Source organism: Bufo bufo, chromosome 2 (assembly GCF_905171765.1).
Source record: "Bufo bufo chromosome 2, aBufBuf1.1, whole genome shotgun sequence".
Taxonomy (NCBI): domain Eukaryota; kingdom Metazoa; phylum Chordata; class Amphibia; order Anura; family Bufonidae; genus Bufo; species Bufo bufo.
In genome coordinates this window covers 665,057,322-665,077,972 of record NC_053390.1, presented here as the reverse complement: position 1 = coordinate 665,077,972, position 20,651 = coordinate 665,057,322, and the positions used below count along the sequence as shown (strand labels likewise).

General features: G+C 44.1%; 1 protein-coding gene across 11 annotated transcripts in view; it reads right to left on the bottom strand.

Annotated features, from left to right (window-relative positions):
* GRIA2 (glutamate ionotropic receptor AMPA type subunit 2) overlaps positions 1–20,651 on the bottom strand; it is a 255,259-nt gene that overhangs the window by 178,195 nt on the left and 56,413 nt on the right. For all 11 annotated transcript variants that reach the window (XR_005776366.1, XR_005776367.1, XM_040418588.1 and 8 more), the window contains one exon: positions 1,482–1,721. Coding sequence is in view for 9 of the 11 variants with exons in the window: in XM_040418588.1 (XP_040274522.1) it covers positions 1,482–1,721 (240 nt within the window). In the remaining 2 variants the exon portion in view is untranslated. The remainder of the gene's footprint in view (positions 1–1,481; positions 1,722–20,651) is intronic.

Here is a 20,651-nt window from a genome sequence, read left to right as displayed (position 1 = left end):
TAAGAGCGAAGAGCCAGCCGCTCCCATCTTGATTGAAGATCTCGAATGAAAACCTGTAGGTGGTGGCGTTTGACGTCGCCACGCCAGCCGACGTGATGATGTCACCACAGGCTGTGCAAGATTTCACGCTAGATCTTCAATCAAGATGACGGAAGCCGGCTCTTCGCGATCGAATGGATGAGGTAAGTATAATTTTCTTAATTTTTTTATTTTACACCGTATTATTGCTGTCAGATGCCACAATCAGCTATGAACACGGCATCTGAGGGGTACAATAACGGGGGACAGCGCAAGTGGCGCTCCTTGTCATTGTACCCACTACTTACAAAGAAATGTGCTTCATGACAAAGTAATTACTCACGAAGCAAATATTTTTGTAAAATGTGGCGAAGCAACCAAATCAAATTTTTCAATCACTAGTAATAATCAATCTGACTGTACCTCCTGACTGTTACAACAATATAGATTATAGATAAAATGCCAACATCCCTGCAAGTGTATAAGACAATATGACAGATGTGTCTTTCCTTACCTTCCTCTTGGCTCAACAGATCCTAAGAAGTGAAGTGCAAGACTTCCAGCTTTTCAAAACACACATATAAAAATGTAATTTGGCAATACTATGTCCCAAGATGTCTATCCTGTATCCTATGCCTATGTTTAGCCACCCAGTGGCTGTGATGTGAATTGCGGCCTGTCATTGGTTTTTCTAGCATGTTGTGATTGGTTTTGAATTGGTTACATGAAAATTGGAGTCCTTAACCAAAGTAGAGCTAATGTAAGGCTACTTTCACATCGGTGGTAAAGGTATTCCTCTACCGGACAGCCTGCTGGAGTTCACCATATCCGGCATAGCTGGATAGGGCCTTGCACCACTGGACCCTGCAGAGATTTCCTGCAGAGATTTCCGAGATGGGCGCTGGGTTTTGGCCAGACAAAAACCAGTGCAGCTGGAACTCATGTCGGAAACCTGCCGGATCCCCATCAGATCCCATTATAATTAATGGGCTCCGGCCGCGGATGGCAGTATCTGGCTATGCCGGAAATGGTGAACTTCGGCAGGCTGCTCCTCTGCCGAAACAGCCTGCCAGATAGCTGTACCGCAGATGTGAAATTAAAACCAAGGTTGGACACATATCTACAAAACACTGTCTATAGGTCTTACTTCTCACTTACTAATACATAACCAATTTTACATCTTGGGTGGGAATTCTCTTTAAATGTAACATTTCTGATCTGTAGAAAAATAACAAATTTTCCAGGAAATGTTATATAGTGCCAAACATAATTCATGTCATATTCTATTGTCCCATATAATGACTGTTGACAAACCACATACTGGATGCATTTGGTCTTTACATATCATTTTTGCACTTTAATCTGTACCTTTACTGGGTTTTTCAGTTTATAATCTCCATAAATTATTTCTACACAGTAGGTATATTTTTTTTGCATTTAGCAGTAAACAGATTGAAACTTACCTCTATCACTGTCATAAAGATATGCAAATTTATCCCATTGATAGTATTCAATCAAACTAAGAAGCGCTCCTTTGAGGTCCGGCCTCATTTGAATAACAAATGGATGAGTACCATCTGTTGGAAAGCTTGGGGTTATGAAGGAGACATGAAGAGTTCCGCAAAATGATGTGATAGTATTTACAGACTTCTTATCATAAAATCCAAAAATAGCAAAGACTCCTCTTGAAAACTGGGAGCAGACTGCAAGGGAAAAACAAGCAGGTATCAGTATACATTCTCATCACACTGGACCTTGAAGACCTGCATCACATGAAGCATAAACCAGGAGAAGACATGAAAACAGGTTGAACATGTTATCCCTACGTGAAACCAAATGAGATGAAGCTAATATTATCTTCAAGGGTATCTACTGAATAATGAGGTTGAATATTCCAAATCAGATTACAAATCTGTTGTCTTCGAGAGACACAACTTACAAGGAACCTGCATCCTCATGTATAAAATGTCATTACCAATACTCCCTCCATGGAGATTATTTTTCAGTAGCAACGTTGTTAAGGGTGTTATCCTTGATATTGATATTGATGGCCTATCCTCAGGATGGGTCTTGAATAGTAGATTGGCAGAGGTCTGAGTCCTGGCACTAGGGTTGAGTGAATCAAAGTATCTGAAGTGGACTTCAATCCAAATTTCAGGGAGAATTTCCTTGTGCTTCGCGGTAACGAATCAATTTTCCCTGAAATGGCGGTAAAAAAACTAAAACATACTCACCTCGTGCATTTGAGCATGAAGAGGCAGCCGTGGCCATCTTGATTGAAGATCTCGCAGGAAATCTCGTGCGTGGTGACATATGATGTCATCACGCACCGCCAAGATTTCTTGCAGGATCTTCAATCAAGATGGCCATGGCGGCCTCTTCACGCTCGAATGGATAAGCTGAGTATTTATTTTTATTTTTATGGATTAACCCATGAAAGCCCTTACTATTATTCTCAAATGCCGCGTTTATCACTGATCGCAGCATCTGAGAATAATAGTGAGGGCTCTTATGGGACGCGTTCCCCGTCATTGCACCCGCTACTTACAAAGAAATATGCTTCGTGATGAAGTCATTCGGTGAAGCAGCAGAATCGAATTGAAATGAAAACTTTGCTCATCTCTACCTGGCACCCCCAACCAATCAGCTGTCAAAGAGGCTGAGGCGTTACTTAAGTATTTAGGCCTCTTCTTAGGCTAGTGATGTCAGTCACATGGCCTAGGCACAGTAGAGTCCCATTCAGGTGAATGAACCTGAGCTGCAATACCAAACACAGCCACTATCCAATGGATGGCGCTGTGCATGGTAAGTTGCGAGAAGCTTGCTGATCAGCAGGAGTGCAGGATGTCGGACCCCTGTCAATCTACTATTTAAGGCCTAGCCTGAGGATAGGCTATCAATATCAAAATCCCAGATAACCCCTTTAAATACTTTGAATTCTCAGATAGCGGCCTGGTTGGATCTTTCAGATCAATATATATGTAAACTGACTAAGATTTAGTATATAAACTACTTATAAACTACTTTTAGCTCCTTCAACTCTTCATTCTTCTATGGTGGTCATTGCTATGTGTGATATATATAGGAGCATGCACAGTATGTGTAGGAAGATATTTTTCTGAGGTTTAAAATAGTGAAATATACAGTAGATACATCAAGATGCAGCAGAGTTCAGTGTGTCATTTTGCACACCTCCTTGTCTTAGACTGTATATAGAGTAGGTATGCAGGATTTCAATATGATCGCAGGAACATACACATCTGCAAGAGGTGACATATTTGTTTCTCCCTTTTGATTAAGGCCTCCTGCACACGACCGTATGGCTTTTCAGTGTTTTGCGGTCCGTTTTTCACAGATCCGTTGTTCCGTTTTTTGTTTCCGCTGTGTTTCTGTTTCTGTTCCGTTTTTCCGTATGGCATATACAGTATACAGTAATTACATAGAAAAAATTTGGCTGGGCATAACATTTTCAATAGATGGTTCCGCAAAAAAAGGAACGGATACGGAAGACATACGGATGCATTTCTGTATGTGTTCCGTTTTTTTTGCGGTCCCATTGACTTGAATGGAGCCACGGAACGTGATTTGCGGGCAATAATAGGACATCTTCTATCTTTCAACGGAACGGAAAAACGGAAATACGGAAACGGAATGCATACGGAGTACATTCCATTTTTTTTGCGGAACCATTGAAATGAATGGTTCCGCATACGGCCCGTATACGGAATGCAAAAAACGGCCCGTAAACGGAAAAAAAAAACTGTCGTGTGCAGGAGGCCTAAACCAGCCGTATATGAAGGAACTCTCATGTGCACGTGATTTTAGGGTCTGTTCATACCATCAATTTTCTCATCCATTTCTAGTGACTTTCTTAGGCTAAATTCAGATGGACCATAGGAAACTGGTCCATTTTCCAGCTGGATAACACGGATGAGTTTTGAAATGAATCCAAAATTAATATTCCGGCTGTTTTTCTAGTGGACCCTTTCACTTGAGTGATTGAGACTTGCAGGAAATCAGGGCAGGATGGCGCATTTTTATCAAAGTCCCTCTTGTGAATTGACTTTAATGGGTCACTGTCCTGTCCAGGTGTGGTCCACTCTGAACGTGGACTGTGCCTGGTAGGGTGCAGCAGATTTTAACATATTTGTAAAGAATTGTTAGTGATATTATTTTGAATTTTCTATGTCACTATCTATAATTAAACAAAAACCATAAAATCCTGCAGTTTTTACTCTAACCACTAAGCCTAATACTCGGCGCTACTTCTTGGTCTGTACAGATCACTTTACTGTAGTTATCTGCTTATCTATACACAGAGGTGATATCATTACAGGCAGGATTAGAATGACAGATACGACCGAATCCACCATTCAAAACAGGTGATTGTCAGAGCTTATCTAGTATACTTGTACAATGACCTCTGCTTTTGGTGCAGATTTGCTGTGAAAACGCACAGAAGACCGCAGGAAATCTGCACTTGTGAGCAGGTACCCTTAGGCTTGATTCAAACTTCCATTTGATGACAGTGAAAAAACAGTCAGTGCTTCGTCCATGAAGATGTCTGTGAAGGGTCCGTTTTGGCCTCTGTGTGTCATTAATTTTCCACGCGTACTACTAGGGAGAGAAGAGGACTTCCTGCTTGTCTCCTAGTAAAGGTCCACAAAATGCGGACTGAATATGCATGGCATTGACAGAAAGAAAGAAAAAACCTTCATTCAAGATATTCCATGCCATGAGTGATCAGTGTGCCAGTCAACCAGGCTAGTGTAGCGGTGTGTCAGGCCTATCTACACGTGCTTCACACCAGGGCACAGAGCTGGTATTAAAGACGAGTCAGTCAGTAGAAGTTCAGTTCTACACCAACTGTTCGCTGTTTACTGACCTTGAAACCACAGCGGGCAATAACTGGTTGGCATTGAGTAGAATGGGGTGGACTGACTAAGGTGTTTATTGCATGTTAAAGCATTTATTTTCATTTTCTGACCACATACACTCTACTTGTATATTTCTATAAAACCATATACAATATATAATTCTTTTCACAATTCATCTCTTCTTTCACATTCTCCATTATCCTGTAAATACATCAAAAGAATCCAGGCTGCTATTTGTAACATGACAACTTAGTCCTATTTTGCACGTGAGTTAGGCTACATGCACACGACTGTGCTGTTTTTTGCAGTCCGCAAACCGCGGATCCGCAAAAAACAAAAGCTGCCCGTGTGCCTTCCGCAATTTGCGGAACGGAACGGGCGGCTCATTGTAGACATGCCTATTCTTGTCCGCAAAACGGACAAGAATAGGACATGCTATATTTTTTTTTGCGGGGCCACGGAACGGTGCAATGGATGCGTACAGCACATTGAAGTGAATAGGTCTGCATCCGAGCCGCAAAAACGGCGCCTCGGATGCGGACCAAAACAACGGTCGTGTGCATGAGGCCTTATTGACATGTGTGTGCTGCTCTCCACAGATCGCTCATGTATTCACACTTTAATTCACACATCAGTGGTTAACCACGGCCCGTGGATCCGGGAAGCATGCTCTATTTGACCATGATGATGGGTCCGTGAAAACCGTGGACACAATGGAAATGCCATCTGTGTTTGGTCTGTGGTTTTCAAGGATCATTGCTAGAAGATGCTCTGCAAACAAATTTTCAGCCTAGCACTGCTTATGAAACATGGATTACACATGGGCTGAAAATAATGGAACCAGGGATGGATCATGGACAGTGTCACGGATGAAATAAGGACCACAGACATGAACGTGTGCCTTGTTATAGACAGAACATCTTCCCTTCTGAAGTGGTGTAAGGGGGGTTGGTGTTCTGAGTGCCAGTGGGGCACCAACAAGCCACTATGTCTTCCTGAAGGCAGGAGCGTAACTATAGGGGAAGCAGGGGAAGCGGTTGCTTTGGGGCCCTGACCCAGAAGGGGCCCATCCAGGAGGAGGAGGACTAAAAGATTTTGTCAGGGCCCCCTCAACAGTATTACACAATGAAATTATATACAGTGACAGTATAGACAGTGTAGAAAACGGATGGAACAGCTGCCGGGCCTGGTCTGAGAGAGCGATCTTTACTAACCACAGGAATGGGGGCGGCATGAATGGAAGGGGTTGTGAAAAAATTACTGGGGGAGGGGGGCCCCATTCAAAAATTTGCTGTGGGGCCCAGTCATTTCTAGCTACGCCACTGCCTGAAGGTGTCTATATACAGTGCCAGGGCAGTGATTAGGGCCGGGCGAAGTAAAGTATCTAATTTCTTGTAAACTATTATAAAGTTCTATCTTGTGTATTGCGCATGTTGCTGCCGTAGCTTACTGAGAATACAACTGCAAATTTCTTATTGACTGTGAAACAAACTTCTGTATTCAGGGGGTTATCCCATGATTGATGTCAAATCAGACATCATACAGTACATGACAATAACTTTCAAAGCTAGAACCAGCCCTGCACCTCACATGGATCCAGAGATCTCCACATTCATAGCTCCAACTGCTCCGCTAGATGATCCTCAGCCCGGCAGCTCAGGAGGCCGTGTCCTTTCTGCTGCGGCTATCCCTGTAACTGCCACAGCTTTTACCAGGAGATATGGCTGGTGGCAGTTGAAGATTTAAACTGAGCGTGTGCGACCACCTCAGTGAAGTGCACAGAGAAGTAAGGAAAAGAGCAAACAGCAGGTGGCGCTATACAGGTACATTTTATTGAATAGCTCACTGTCTATACAAATATTTTTAATTACATGCAATTTCAAAAGTATTCAGATCGAGGTGCTGGTTTGAAAAATGGAGAATATTTTTCATGACACAACCCCTTTAGGCCTCTTTCACACTACCGTTTTTTTTTTTCCGTTTTGCGGTCCGTTTTTTGCGGTCCGTATACGGAACCATTCATTTCAATGGGTCCGCAAAAAAACGGAATGTGTTCTGTATGCATTCCGTTTCCGTATTTCCGTTTTTCCGTGCCGTGAAAAGATAGAACATGTCCTATGTTTGTCCGCAAATCACGGTCCGTGGCTCAATGCAAGTCAATGGGTCCGCAAAAAAAACTGAACACATACAGAAATGCATCCGTATGTCTTCCGTTTCCGTTCCGTTTTTTGCTGAACCATCTATTGAAAATGTTATGCCCCGCCCAATTTTCTCTATGTAATTACTGTATACTGTATATGGCATACGGAAAAACGGAACGGAAAAACGGAACAGAAACGGAGACACAACGGAACCCAAAAACGGGACAACGGATCCGTGAAAAACGGAACGCAAAACACTGAAATGGACATACTGTAGTGTGAAAGAGGCCTTAAACTGGATTCTTTTCTCTAAAAAGTCATCAATAAATTGTGCATCAAGAGAATTGCGGGAGGTGGCCAGAAACTGGACTGGGTACTGAAGTGTTAACAATATAAGAGAAATAACAGTTTGCATTATTTAGTACTTAGGCTGAACTATAATGTCCAGGGAATGCCACTTCCTGGAGACCCTGGCACAATCCCTAGTGTCTGCTGATGGATGTCTATGGGCAGACACTGGTGCAGAAGATCGCCCAGCCTGCGCACTGCACCACAATATCTCAATGGAGATCAATGAACTCTGTGTCAGCGTCTTTGTCTGTCCTGTCCAGCTGTCACAAATGGAGAGGGAGAGATTGGATAAATGAACAGTTGGGCTCCTATAGCCTGACACAGCTGTTCTGCTCCTAAACATGCACCCAGGAGAAAGGCCATGATAAAGCCCAGCACAAAGCACCAGATTAAAACACAGACCAGATTTATCACAGTGGCTGATGATGAATTATAAATGTTGTCTTTGGTCTGGTCGAAGCTTATATCCCCTAAATAGTTAACTGCACCCAAATTTTGCTCCACAATTTGAATGCAATTTTGGACCATCTTAAAGGGGTAGTCTCACTTCAGTAAGCGGCATTTATCATGTAGAGAAGGCACTTACTAATGTACTGTCATTACCCATATTGCTTCCTTTGCAGGCTGGATTCATTTTTCTATCACAATATACACTGCTCGTTTCCATGGTTACAGACCACCCTGCAATCCATCAGTGGTGGTCGTGCTTGCACAATATAGGGAAAAAAAACTAGCCTATGTGCGCTCCCATGGTCCCGGCCACCAGAGAGGCTGACGCTTTTTCCTGTGGTGTGCAAGCAAGACCACCGCTGATGGATTGCAGGGTGGTCTGTAACCATGGAAACGAGCAATGTATAATGTGATGGAAAAATTAATCCAGCCAGCAAAGGAGGCAATATGGGTAATAACAATACATTAGTAAGTGGCTTGTATTAACTTCCTCTACATGATACATGCCACTTACTGAAGTGAGACAACACCTTTAAGTCACATCCCTTTTCAGACGAGGTGAGAAAATGTGGTGCAAGCAGTGCATTTTGATTAGTTAGAATACCTTCACACGCAGCAGATTTTGTGGCAAAAAAAACCCCTAAAAAATCAGTTCCATTTACCTTTATGGGGCTTGCAGAAATCCATGTGCTTGCTGCCCCATTCAAATGAATGGAACTTATTTTCAGACATGGAATTTTTTGCCACAAAATCTGCCTCGTGTGAAAGCAGTCACAGAAAATAATGCACTATAATAATAGATGCGAGCATAACATATGGACTAAGCCCTCACTCTATTGGTAAAATCAGAGACACTTGGTCAATACATTTTGATCAAAACACATCTAAGCGCCACCTACCAAGCGCTCCTGAACATAAATCCATGACGGCATAGGCAGGTTTAGCGTAGGACCCGCCTGAACGAGACCACCTTGTAGCTTGGTAGGTGGGCTTAGATGTGTTTTGATCAAAATGTATTGACCAAGTGTCTCCGATTTTACCAATAGAGTGAGGGCTTAGTCCATATGTTATGCTCGCATCTATTATTATAGTGCATTATTTTCTGTGACTGTATAAATGTAGCCATGTACATTCGCAACATTCATTATCATATCGTGCAGGATGTTTTATATTTTTTTTTCCGTGATTCGCGTGTGAAGGCACCCTAAAAAAATTCAATTTTCTGGAGTTTAAAGAGGACCTTACACCGATCCTGACATTGTGAACTAAGTATACAGACATGTAGAGCGGCGCCCAGGGATCTCACTGCACTTACTATTATCCCCGGGCGCTGCTCCGTTCTCCCGTTATGTCCTCCGGTATGTTCGGGGACTTGGTCATAGTAGGCGGAGACTTAGGGGACTTGGTTATAGTAGGCGGGTTCTGCTGGGCGTCTCCTTCTCCTAGGCTGTAGTGCTGGCCAATCGCAGCGCAGAGCTCACAGCCTGGGAGGTTTTTTTCTCCCAGGCTGTGAGCTCTGCGATGCGATTGGCCAGCGCTGCAGCCTAGGAGAAGGAGACGCCCAGCAGAACCCGCCTACTATAACCAAGTCCCCTAAGTCTCCGCCTACTATGACCAAGTCCCCGAACATACCGGAGGACATAACGGGAGAACGGAGCGGCGCCCAGGGATCTCACTGAACTTACTATTAACCCTGTGCGCCGCTCCGTTCTCCCGTCAGCTGCTCTATATGTCTGTATACTTAGTTCACAATGTCGGGATCGGTGAAAGGTCCTTTTTAAAGGAGCATGCTAGTTTATTAATTGGATTTGTATGTAATTCTAGATAAAAAAAAACTCATGCAGCTTTATGGCAACCGTATAACAGATCTGCACTCAATGAAGAAAAAAAACAAAACAAAAAAAAAATGGATATTTTATTTTGAGCATCCTTTACGCTCATTTTGCATCCGTTTTAGCCTTTTCCGTACTGCATGGAAGAGTTTTTCTCCTGTCTCACACAGCAGATCTCAGAGAGAAATGGCTAAGGCCTCTTTCACACTACCGTTTTTTTTTCTGTTTTGCGGGCCGTTTTTTGCGTTCCGTATACGGTCCGTATACGGAACCATTCATTTCAATGGTTCCACAAAAAAAAGTAATGTACTCCGTATGCATTCCGTTTCCATATTTCCGTTTTTCCGTTCCGTTGAAAGATAGAACATGTCCTATTATTGCCCGCAAATCACGTTCCGTGGCTCCATTCAAGTCAATGGGTCCGCAAAAAAAAAAAGGAACACATACGGAAATGCATCCATATGTCTTCCGTATCCGTTCCGTTTTTGCGGAACCATCTATTGAAAATGTTATGCCCAGCCCAATTTTTTCTATGTAATTACTGTATACTGTATATGCCATACGGAAAAGCGGAACACAAAAACAGAACGGAAACGGAAACACAATGGAAACAAAAAAACGGAACAGCGGATCCGTGAAAAACAGACCGCAAAACACTGAAATAGCCTTACAGTAGTGTGAAAGAGGCCTAAAGGGGATACTAAATGAGCATAACAGATGCTCAAAATAAAGGATCCGTTTTTTTCCCCTGTTCTTCTGACAGATCAGAAGAAAGGAAAACGAAACGCTGACGTAAGCCTAGCCTAAGGCCTCATGCACACTATTTGGGTCCGCATCCAAGCCGCCGTTTTGGCGGCTCGGATGCGGACTCATTCACTTCAATGGGGCCGCAAAAGAAGCGGACAGCACTCCGTGTGCTGTCCGCATCCGTGGCTCCGTTCCGCTGCCCCGTTAAAAAAATACAACATGTCCTATTTTTGTCCGCGCTTTGCAGACAAGAATAGGCATTTATATTGCCGGAATCCATTCCGTTCCGCAAATTAGGGAAGGCAACACAGGCGGTTTCCGTTTTTTGCAGATACGCGGTTTGCGGACCGCAAAAAACGGAACAGTCGTGTGTATGAGGCCTAACTTTGCGAAACAATTTTGATCCACATTTTTGACACATAATGGTGCATTTCCCAATAGGTCAAGCCCCTTTCCTGCTAAGCCACATCTCCTCTGTGGGAAAGGCATAGAGTAGGGGTGAGCGAATAAAGCTTCAGATCCAAGATCCGAAGTCGATTAGTTCATAAACTTTGTTTTAACACTGTAAGGAGACCTGTAAAATCTATATGCTTCGTCGAGGCAAAATTCGTTAAGTCCAAAGTCCCGCGAGACTTCGGTGAATAAAATCGGGCTTCGATTCTATGACTTTAAACACATTTACAAACAGGGATCCGAAGTCAGCCTCCATTACTGGCTGGTACCTCGGTACCGAAGCCGACTTCAGATTCCTGTTTTAAAATGTTTTTTAAGGCCTCATGCACACGACCGTTGTTGGGTTCCGTGTCCGTTGTTCAGTTTTCAGTGATTTTCTGCGGACCCATTGACTTTCAATGGGTCCGTTGAAAACTCGGAGAATGCACCGTTTGTCACCCGCGTCCGTGTTTCCAGTCCGTGAAAAAAATAAGACCTGTCCTATTTTTTTCACTGACAACGGTTCGCGGACCCATTTAAGTCAATGGGTCCGTGAAAAAACACTCAACACAAGAGTGTCATCCGCGTCCGTGATCCATGTCTGTTTTTTTTTCTATCATTTTCAAGGCAAACATGACTTAGATTTTTGTTTTCACTTTTCATGTCTGGTGATCCTCCAAAAATCAAGGAAGACACACAGAAAAAAAAACGGAAACGGATCACGGAACAACGGAACCCCGTTTTGCGGACCGTGAAAAAATACTGTTGTGTGCATGAGGCCTCAGTCATAGAATCGAAGCCTGATTTTATTCACCGAAGTCTCGTGCGATTTCGGACTTCGCGAATTTTGCCTCATCGAAGCACATACAATTTATTGCTTTATAGAGACAGGTCTCCGTACAGCAATAAAACGAAGTTTATGAATGAATCGACTTTGGATCTTGGATCCGAAGCTCGATTCGCTCACCCCTAGAATACAGCATTATTCTTTTTATCTTATTTACTTTACAAATGTCTAAAATGAGGTGCACAAAAAAATGTATACTTCGTTTTTTACAACGGTAAAAAAAAAAGTTAATTTTTATTTTTTTTTTACAATAGAACTCTGTGGTGAACGGATGCCACTGTATGGTATCAGGCTGAGGCATCCGTTTAACGCATACGTTTTTTGTATACGTTAAACGGATGGCAAAAACGTGATGTGAACCCAGCCTTACCCTAAAACTCCAACAATATACTAAGGGCTCTTTCACACCTGCGTTCTTTTCTTCCGGCATAGAGTTCCGTCGTCGGGGCTCTATGCCGGAAGAATCCTGATCAGTTTTATCCTAATGCATTCTGAATTGAGAGAAATCCATTCAGGATGCATCAGGATGTCTTCAGTTCCGGACCGGAACGTTTTTTGGCCGGAGAAAATACTGCAGCATGCTGCGCTTTTTGCTCCGGCCAAAAATCCTGAAGACTTGCCGCAAGGCCGGATCCGGAATTAATGCCCATTGAAAGGCATTGATCCTGATCCGGCCTTAAGCTAAACGTCGTTTCGGCGCATTGCCGGACCCGACTTTTAGCTTTTTCTGAATGGTTACCATGGCTGCCGGGACGCTAAAGTCCTGGCAGCCATGGTAAAGTGTAGTGGGGAGCGGGGGAGCAGTATACTTACCGTCCGTGCGGCTCCCGGGGCGCTCCAGAGTGACGTCAGGGCGCCCCAAGCGCATGGATCACGTGATCGAATGGACACGTCATCCATGCGCCTGGGGCGCTCTGACGTCATTCTGGAGCGCCCCGGGAGCCGCACAGACTGTAAGTATACCGCTCCCCCGCTCCCCGCTCCTACTATGGCAACCAGGACTTTAATAGCGTCCTGGGTGCCATAGTAACACTGAACGCATTTTGAAGACGGATCCGTCTTCAAATGATTTCAGTACACTTGCGTTTTTCCGGATCCGGCGTGTAATTCCGGCAAGTGGAGTGCACGCCGGATCCGGACAACGCAAGTGTGAAAGAGGCCTAACAGAGATCTTTACTTACATTGCTAAACATCTACGGAATAATAATGGCACCTAATATCAGGTAAATACAACGCAGCGATGTAAAAGATGTAGATATGCGTTTCCTTTGTGTCTTGACTACATTATACTGTCTCAGACACTTATCCTACAAATGATGTAGAACCTAAAAAATGACAGCAATGCTATATCTAAAGCTCCAAAGTAATTCTTATTCCCCGATCTCAGTCCGAAAGAACGGTCATACCTGGCAATAACTTTGGAAGATAAATGTTGGCAGTTTTTCTTGACCCGACTGTGTAGTCATCTTGAAAGGGTAATAACAGAGTTTTAAGAGAAAAGTTATTATGCCTCCTGCCCTAAAGGCAAAAATAACTACATCTTACACAGCAGCATTATTCTGTTCTGCACAAATAAAGTGCTAGAATGACAGAACAGATGCAGATCTTCCCATTATACCGTGTCTCTTTGGAGGCTCCACTCTTGGTTTGGGCTCACAATCACTAGTGCAACCTGACCAAACACTGACCATGTGAAAAGGACCTAAGGGCTCATGCACATTTTTTGCGGGTCGGATGCGGCCCCATTCACTTCAATGTATGTCTGTATGTCCAGTTTTAAAATATAGAACATGTCCTATTCTTGTCCGCATTACGGACAAGGATAGGACTGTTCTATTGTTATAGTTCCGTTCTGCAAAATGAACGCACGCGGACGGTATCCGTGTTTTGTGGATCCGCAAAACATGCAATGTTTGTGTGTATGAGCCCTAAGGCAGAGCTGCTGGAAGCTGTTAGGGTTAGGCCTCATGCACACGGCTGTTGGTCGGCCGTTCAGTGAATTGAGTCCCCAATTTGCAGTCCCCAATGCACGGGCAACATCCGTGCAGATTCCGGAGATGGATCAGGACCCATTCAAGTTGACATGTTCTATTTTTTTTTTGTAGTGCGGAGGCATGGATAGAAACCCTACGGAAGCACTCTATAGTGCTTCCGTGCCTCCATTCCGCACCGTCCATCTGGATTGCGGACCCACTCAAGTAAATGGGTCCGCATCCGTGACGCGGAGTGCAGCCGGCCGATGCCCGCATATTGCAGACCCGCTTCTTGTGGGCCGCAATACAAGCACGGCCGGGCAACGGCCATGTGCATGAGCCCTTAGGCCCCTTTCACACGGGCGAGTATTCCGCGCGGATGCGATGCGGGAGGTGAACGCATTGCACCCGCACTGAATCCAGACCCATTCATTTCTATGGGGCTGTTCACATGAGCGGTGATTTTCACACATCACTTGTGCGTTGCGTGAAAATCGCAGCATGCTCTATATTCTGCGTTTTCCACGCAACGCAGGCCCCATAGAAGTGAATGGGGCTGCGTGAAAATCGCAAGCATCCGCAAGCAAGTGCGGATGCGGTGCGATTTTCACGCACGGTTGCTAGGAGACGATCGGGATGGAGACCCGATCATTATTATTTTCCCTTATAACATGGTTATAAGGGAAAATAATAGCATTCTGAATACAGAATGCATAGTAAAATAGCGCTGGAGGGGTTAAAAATTTTTTTAACTCACCTTAATCCACTTGTTCGCGCAGCCGGCATCTCTTCTGTCTTCATCTTAGCTGTGTGCAGGAACAGAACCTGTGGAGACGTCACTCCGGTCATCACATGATCCATCACCATGGTAAAAGATCATGTGACGGACCATGTGATGACCGGAGTGATGTCACCACAGGTCCTTTTCCTGCACACAGCTATGATGAAGACAGAAGAGAAGCCGGGCTGCGCGAGCAAGTGGATTAAGGTGAGTTAAATTTTTATTTTTTTATTTTTAACCCCTCCAGCGCTATTTTACTATGCATTCTGTATTCAGAATGCTATTATTTTCATTATTTTCCCTTATAACCATGTTATAAGGGAAAATAATACAATCTACAGAACACCGATCTGAAGAAGTTCGGGTTTGGGTACCAAACATGCCGATTTTTCTCACGCGTGTGCAAAACGCATTACAATGATTTGCACTCACGCGGAAAAATCGTGCATGTTCCCGCAACACACCCGCACCTTTTCCCGCAACGCCCGTGTGAACTCAGCCTTAATCTGATGAGGAAAGGTGCTTCTTCAGGCTCCTGAATAGTACACACAGTGCACCAGAAAAATACAATAGAGCATCTCATCCTGGCACCTGTAAAAAAAACTGTACAGGACATGTAATACCGGATTGTACTGTAGAGGGCACTATTGGACAGTCATCAGTGTAATCACTGCAGTACCACATGGGTTTCACCAGTGAAATGTCCATGTTCATTGGCTGAAGCTTCCAGCCAATCACATGTGCCTGCGGTCGGCAGTGTCTGAGGCACTGTATGGTGAAACTGGTTTAAAGTTATAATGGCCCAACTGTATGTTGGAAATATTATATCCTGAGGTCACAAACAATGAAAACACTACAAAACAGGTGAAATGTTATTGTGGCTTTATGCACATTCTTATTCTAAACCTTGATGTCTTTAAGATCAGAAAACAAAGTCAGAACACTGGCACCTACTGATCACCATCGTACTCCTACCCAGAATCAGCCGCAGATGGCTGAACAGGTTGCTGCGCAATCATTCCACGCCACTGACTAGCAATTAGCACTGGAAATAGCTTGCTGAAATACGGCAGCTTTTGGAAGCAGGTTCATGCCATATAACAAATTGACATTTTATTGAAATCTAACCTACAGGATTGTAAGTGGTATGTTTGCAGGAAAATAGGGACATACACACACTATATATACATCTACATATATATATATATATATATATATATATATATATATGTTAGTTTTTTTTAGTTTTTTTTAAGGAGAGAAATGTGACATTATATGCACATTTATCACAAACACCCCATTCTGAATAAAATGTAGTTCTCTTGAGGCCAGTGTATAGTTCACACAGTTTCTGACTAGGGCTGGATTATGGGGAGGGCCAAAAAAGCATATGCTTCTGCAGCCCACCATCTAGGGGCCTCCACCACCTTCCTCATGTTTTACGGCAGTGTCTGATGGATGGCGATCTAGCAGCGGAGATGGATTTTTTGCCATTCTGGGGTTGCAGCAGCTTGTCATCCTATGACCCCATTCAGTTCAATGGCTGCAATGCTACACAGTGAGCCAAGATTGCCGTGAAGTCCCAGCCTTAGAACCCAGGAGTTAAGCACGATGATATTATTAGGGCAGTGTTTGGCATTATCATTATCATGTTATGTATGAGCCCCACATCTAGCATATACACTGGTATACTTTTCTGGTAAATTATATCCTCACGCCTCCACTCACTCAACTGATACCAAAAGCAGGGTGGATAAAAATCTATGATTTAAAAAAAAAAAAAAAAATAAAGATTTTCTTTTTATTTAAATCTGATTTTTTTATATAAAATGCTTTTTGAGGAAAATATATTACCATCCAAAGGTTATTCCATCATGAAATAAAGATTCGTTTTTTAATTATGTAGAATAAGGCTGTATATGTTAAATTTTTTTGGTAAATAAATTCCATTAATCCATTCACAAGGTCATGCTCTTCCAGAGGTTTTTGTAAGATTATTGGGCAGTTTCTCTGCCTACAAGATATTATCACAGATGCTTGGTTTACTTTTGCAGTTCTCAAAACTGAATTTGACTCAGCAGAGATCACATGCCTCTTCTTCACAGCAAAAATGTTATAACATAAACAGAGTTGAAAAAAAGTCCTTATTCCTAACTTCTACAAACCTATGAATTCAGAATCAACCTAATCAAACTAATATGAAAAGTTGTTATTCTAAAAATCTTCATCTACTTGCATATTATAAGTTATACCAGCAAGAATTAGTCTTTATGTAGAAAACTATGATTTAAATCAAGCCTTACTGACTAGTGATTTAAATTGTGATTCAAATCAGTTTGATTTATTTTGACTACCACATGACTTCTTTCTCTAAATTTGATTGAAAGTGTTAAAAAAGTAGAATAGTAGTACAAAAATAAAAAGGTACTGTGCTATAACCAGTAGAGGTTTGGTGTGGTTTCCTAAGCTATGTTCCCTGTCCATGTTGTTAAGGTCTACCACAACAATGTTCACCACTAGGCTGACCAAATGACCTGTGAAAGAAATATTTTGATCCATTCTGTAAAAACTATTCCTGTTGACGGTTGATAGTGCCATGGACTTGCAGATGACATCAAAAGCCACCAGCTAGAATGGAAGGAGCTGTGCCAACAACACGAGCAGGGCAAATATCTAGACCAATAAAGTGCTAAAAGAAGAAGAGTACCAAAAGCACATGGACACTAGACTGCTGAGCTCTTCTGGCCATATTTATATTGAAAATGGTGCAACATAAAAATGAGGACTGTGCCATGCATCAGAAGATTGATACAGCATCCTTGGTATGCAGTCCAATTTCTTAATTTGATTAAATCTGAAAATGATCTAGTTTTGCCAGTTCACACAAACCACCAAATTCCATCTCTAATCTTTTATCTTGAAGCAGTAACTTTACAATATATAACATTATAATTAGGGGTGGGCGATATGGCCTAAAATCTATATTGCGATATAATTTTAAGCATGTGCGATATGCAATATATATTGCGATATATTGTTTTCTATATTTGGGGGGGGGCGTGTTTAAACTTTTTTTTACTTTTTATTTAATAACTATTAGTCTCCTTAAGGGCTAGAACGTAGAACCCTTGTCATATTCACCCTAACAGAGCTCTATTAGGGTGAATAGGACTTTACACTCTCCCTGCTGCCCTGTGCTTTGTGCACACAGCAGCAGGGAGCTGATCCCCCTCCCCTAAATGGTGCCATCCACAGATCCCCCCCCTCCCCTAAACGGTGCCATCCACAGATCCCCCCCCTCCCCTAAACGGTGCCATCCACAGATCCCCCCCTCCCCTAAACGGTGCCATCCACAGATCCCCCCCTCCCCTAAACAGTGCCATCCACAGATCCCCCCCTCCCCTAAACAGTGCCATCCACAGATCCCCCCCCCCTCCCCTAAACGGTGCCATCCACAGATCCCCCCCCCCTCCCCTAAACGGTGCCATCCACAGATCCCCCCCCCTCCCCTAAACGGTGCCATCCACAGATCCCCCCCCTCCCCTAAACGGTGCCATCCACAGATCCCCCCCCTCCCCTAAACGGTGCCATCCACAGATCCCCCCCCTCCCCTAAACGGTGCCATCCACAGATCCCCCCCCTCCCCTAAACGGTGCCATCCACAGATCCCCCCTCCCCTAAACGGTGCCATCCACAGACACCCCCCCTCCCCTAAACGGTGCCATCCACAGACACCCCCCCCTCCCCTAAACGGTGCCATCCACAGATCCCCCCCTCCCCTAAACGGTGCCATCCACAGATCCCCCCCTCCCCTAAACGGTGCTATCCACAGATCCCCCCCTCCCCTAAACGGTGCCATCCACAGATCCCCCCCTCCCCTAAACAGTGCCATCCACAGATCCCCCCCTCCCCTAAAAGGTGCCATCCACAGATTCCCCCCCCCCCCTCCCCTAAACGGTGCCATCCACAGATCCCACAAATCAAATTGGCTTCTCAGGAGATATATATGTTAAAGGCATCTCATTCAGTAGTACTGCCTATATATGCCTTTAACATATATATCTCCTGAGAAGCCAATTTGATTCTAAAGGGTTAATTTAATTCATCCTGTAATCTAAACTCTGTGTCATCTGTCCCTTCTCTTATCTCTGTGCTCCTTATCACTGCTGCAACAAGAGCGGACAGCCTCAGTGTAACCTGTTCTACAGTCTGACAGCCTAAGTGTAACCTGTTCTACAGTCTGACAGCCTCAGTGGAACCTGTTCTACAGGCTGACGACTCACGGCTCTTCTAACTCAATGAATGGAATGAGTCACTAACTGAGTCGGATCTTTAGATTCTTGTGACTCATTCGATTCCTTTAGACTCCCTGACCCTGCACTACTCCGAGGACTGGAGTCAGAGCTGCAGTGTGCTGTGCTGGCCTCGCCCCCTCAGCTCTGGTCGGTGATTGGTTGGTGGGCGGGGAGGGGCGGGGCTGGCAGAAGCAGCTCTTCCACTCTAAGATCATATTACTGACTCCTCCCCAGTCCCTCCCTCAGGCTCCTGCTGCCAGCGTGAGGTGGTGAGCTGAGCGTCTCTGTCTGCAGTGTCTGTGTGCTGTGATGAGCCGATTCAAACAGATCGGATCATTCAAATGAATCGACTCCTCCGGTTCACTGAACTGAATCGATTCAAATGAACGATTCGTTCATGAACCGGACATCACTAGTTACCGGAGCTAAGACCTAGTAAGGTATACAGTAAAGAGATCACCAATTAATAAAGTTAAAGTTACTGATTAGTTTTTAAATGTTCTACTGTCAGCGGCGTGGCCCTGTATGTTCTAACCCCCAGGCAAGCGTCCCTGTCACCATGGGAACGCCTGGGGGTTAGAATATACCATCGGATTTGAGTTTTCAGGCGCTCACTGAGATCGTGAAAACTCAATGATTTACTGTCAGTCCCTCCCCTCCTCCTCTTGTCATTGGTGGTCAGCGGCAGCCGCGCACAGTGGGGAGGGAGGGACTCTCTCCTTCTCCACTGTGCCGGCTCAGGATCATATCGCGGTCCGGCGATATAGGCGATATGCTCAAAATCCATATCGTGGCACAAATTTATATCGCATATCGCCTATATCGTCTATATCGCCCACCCCTAATTATAATAACCCCAGACTCCAATAACCCCTAACTCCAGTACCACCACTGGCACTGAGGGAGAAGGAACCACAATTATAGACCCCGACAAAACTTTTTGTTCATCTCCAATCTTGAGCTATTCCAGAACATAGTGGATGCTGTATAATGCACAGTTGCCGGATCAATTTGAAGTGTGCACCAGCAAACTACAAACTCCACATTGCTTCCTTTGCTGGCTGGATTCATTTTTCCATCACATTATACATTGCTCATCTTCATGGTTACAACCACCCTTCAATCCACCAGTGGTGGTCGTGTTTGCATACTATAGGAAAACGCTTTTTCCTATAGTGTGCAAGCACGGCCACCACTGCTGGATTGCAGGGTGGTCGTAATCATGGAAAGGAGCAGCGAATGTGATCGAAAAATTAATCCAGCCAGCAAAGGAGGCAATATGGATAATAACAATACATTAGTAAGTGGCTTGTATTAACTTCCTCTACATAATAAATGCTATTTGCTGAAGTGAAACAACACCTTTAAATTGGTTTTCTGGTAATATTAATTTTTAAGCAAGTGTCTGCAGTCTTCCCCCCAAAATAGAAGATGATACTTACCTGCTTCATGTCGCTCTTCTGATCCGTGCTGCTTTTGCTGTGTCCCCGCACTGTTTACATTCACCAGTGCATGGGCATGGTCACATGCACCTCTGCAGCCAATGACTGGCTTCAGGGTTTGCGGAGGGTACGAATGCCCTCCGCATCTCCATCGGGTCCCAGCGCTTCAGTGGTGGGACCCGATGGCAGAAAAAGGCAAGCCCGATGCCTTCCATAGGCACTGGGGCTTGCCTCCTACAGAAGCTTGTGAGATCCAGCCCTTAGGCTGGGTCTCACAGGCAGGCTGTCAGCAATAAGGCCTCATGCACACGAACGTTGTTTGTTTCCGTGTCTGTTCCATTTTTTTTGCGGATAGGATGCAGACACATTCATTTCACACCGTGTGCTGTCCGCATCAGTAAGTCCATTCCGTAGCCCCGCAAAAAAAAATTGAATATGTCCTATTCTTGTCCGTTTTAGGCATTG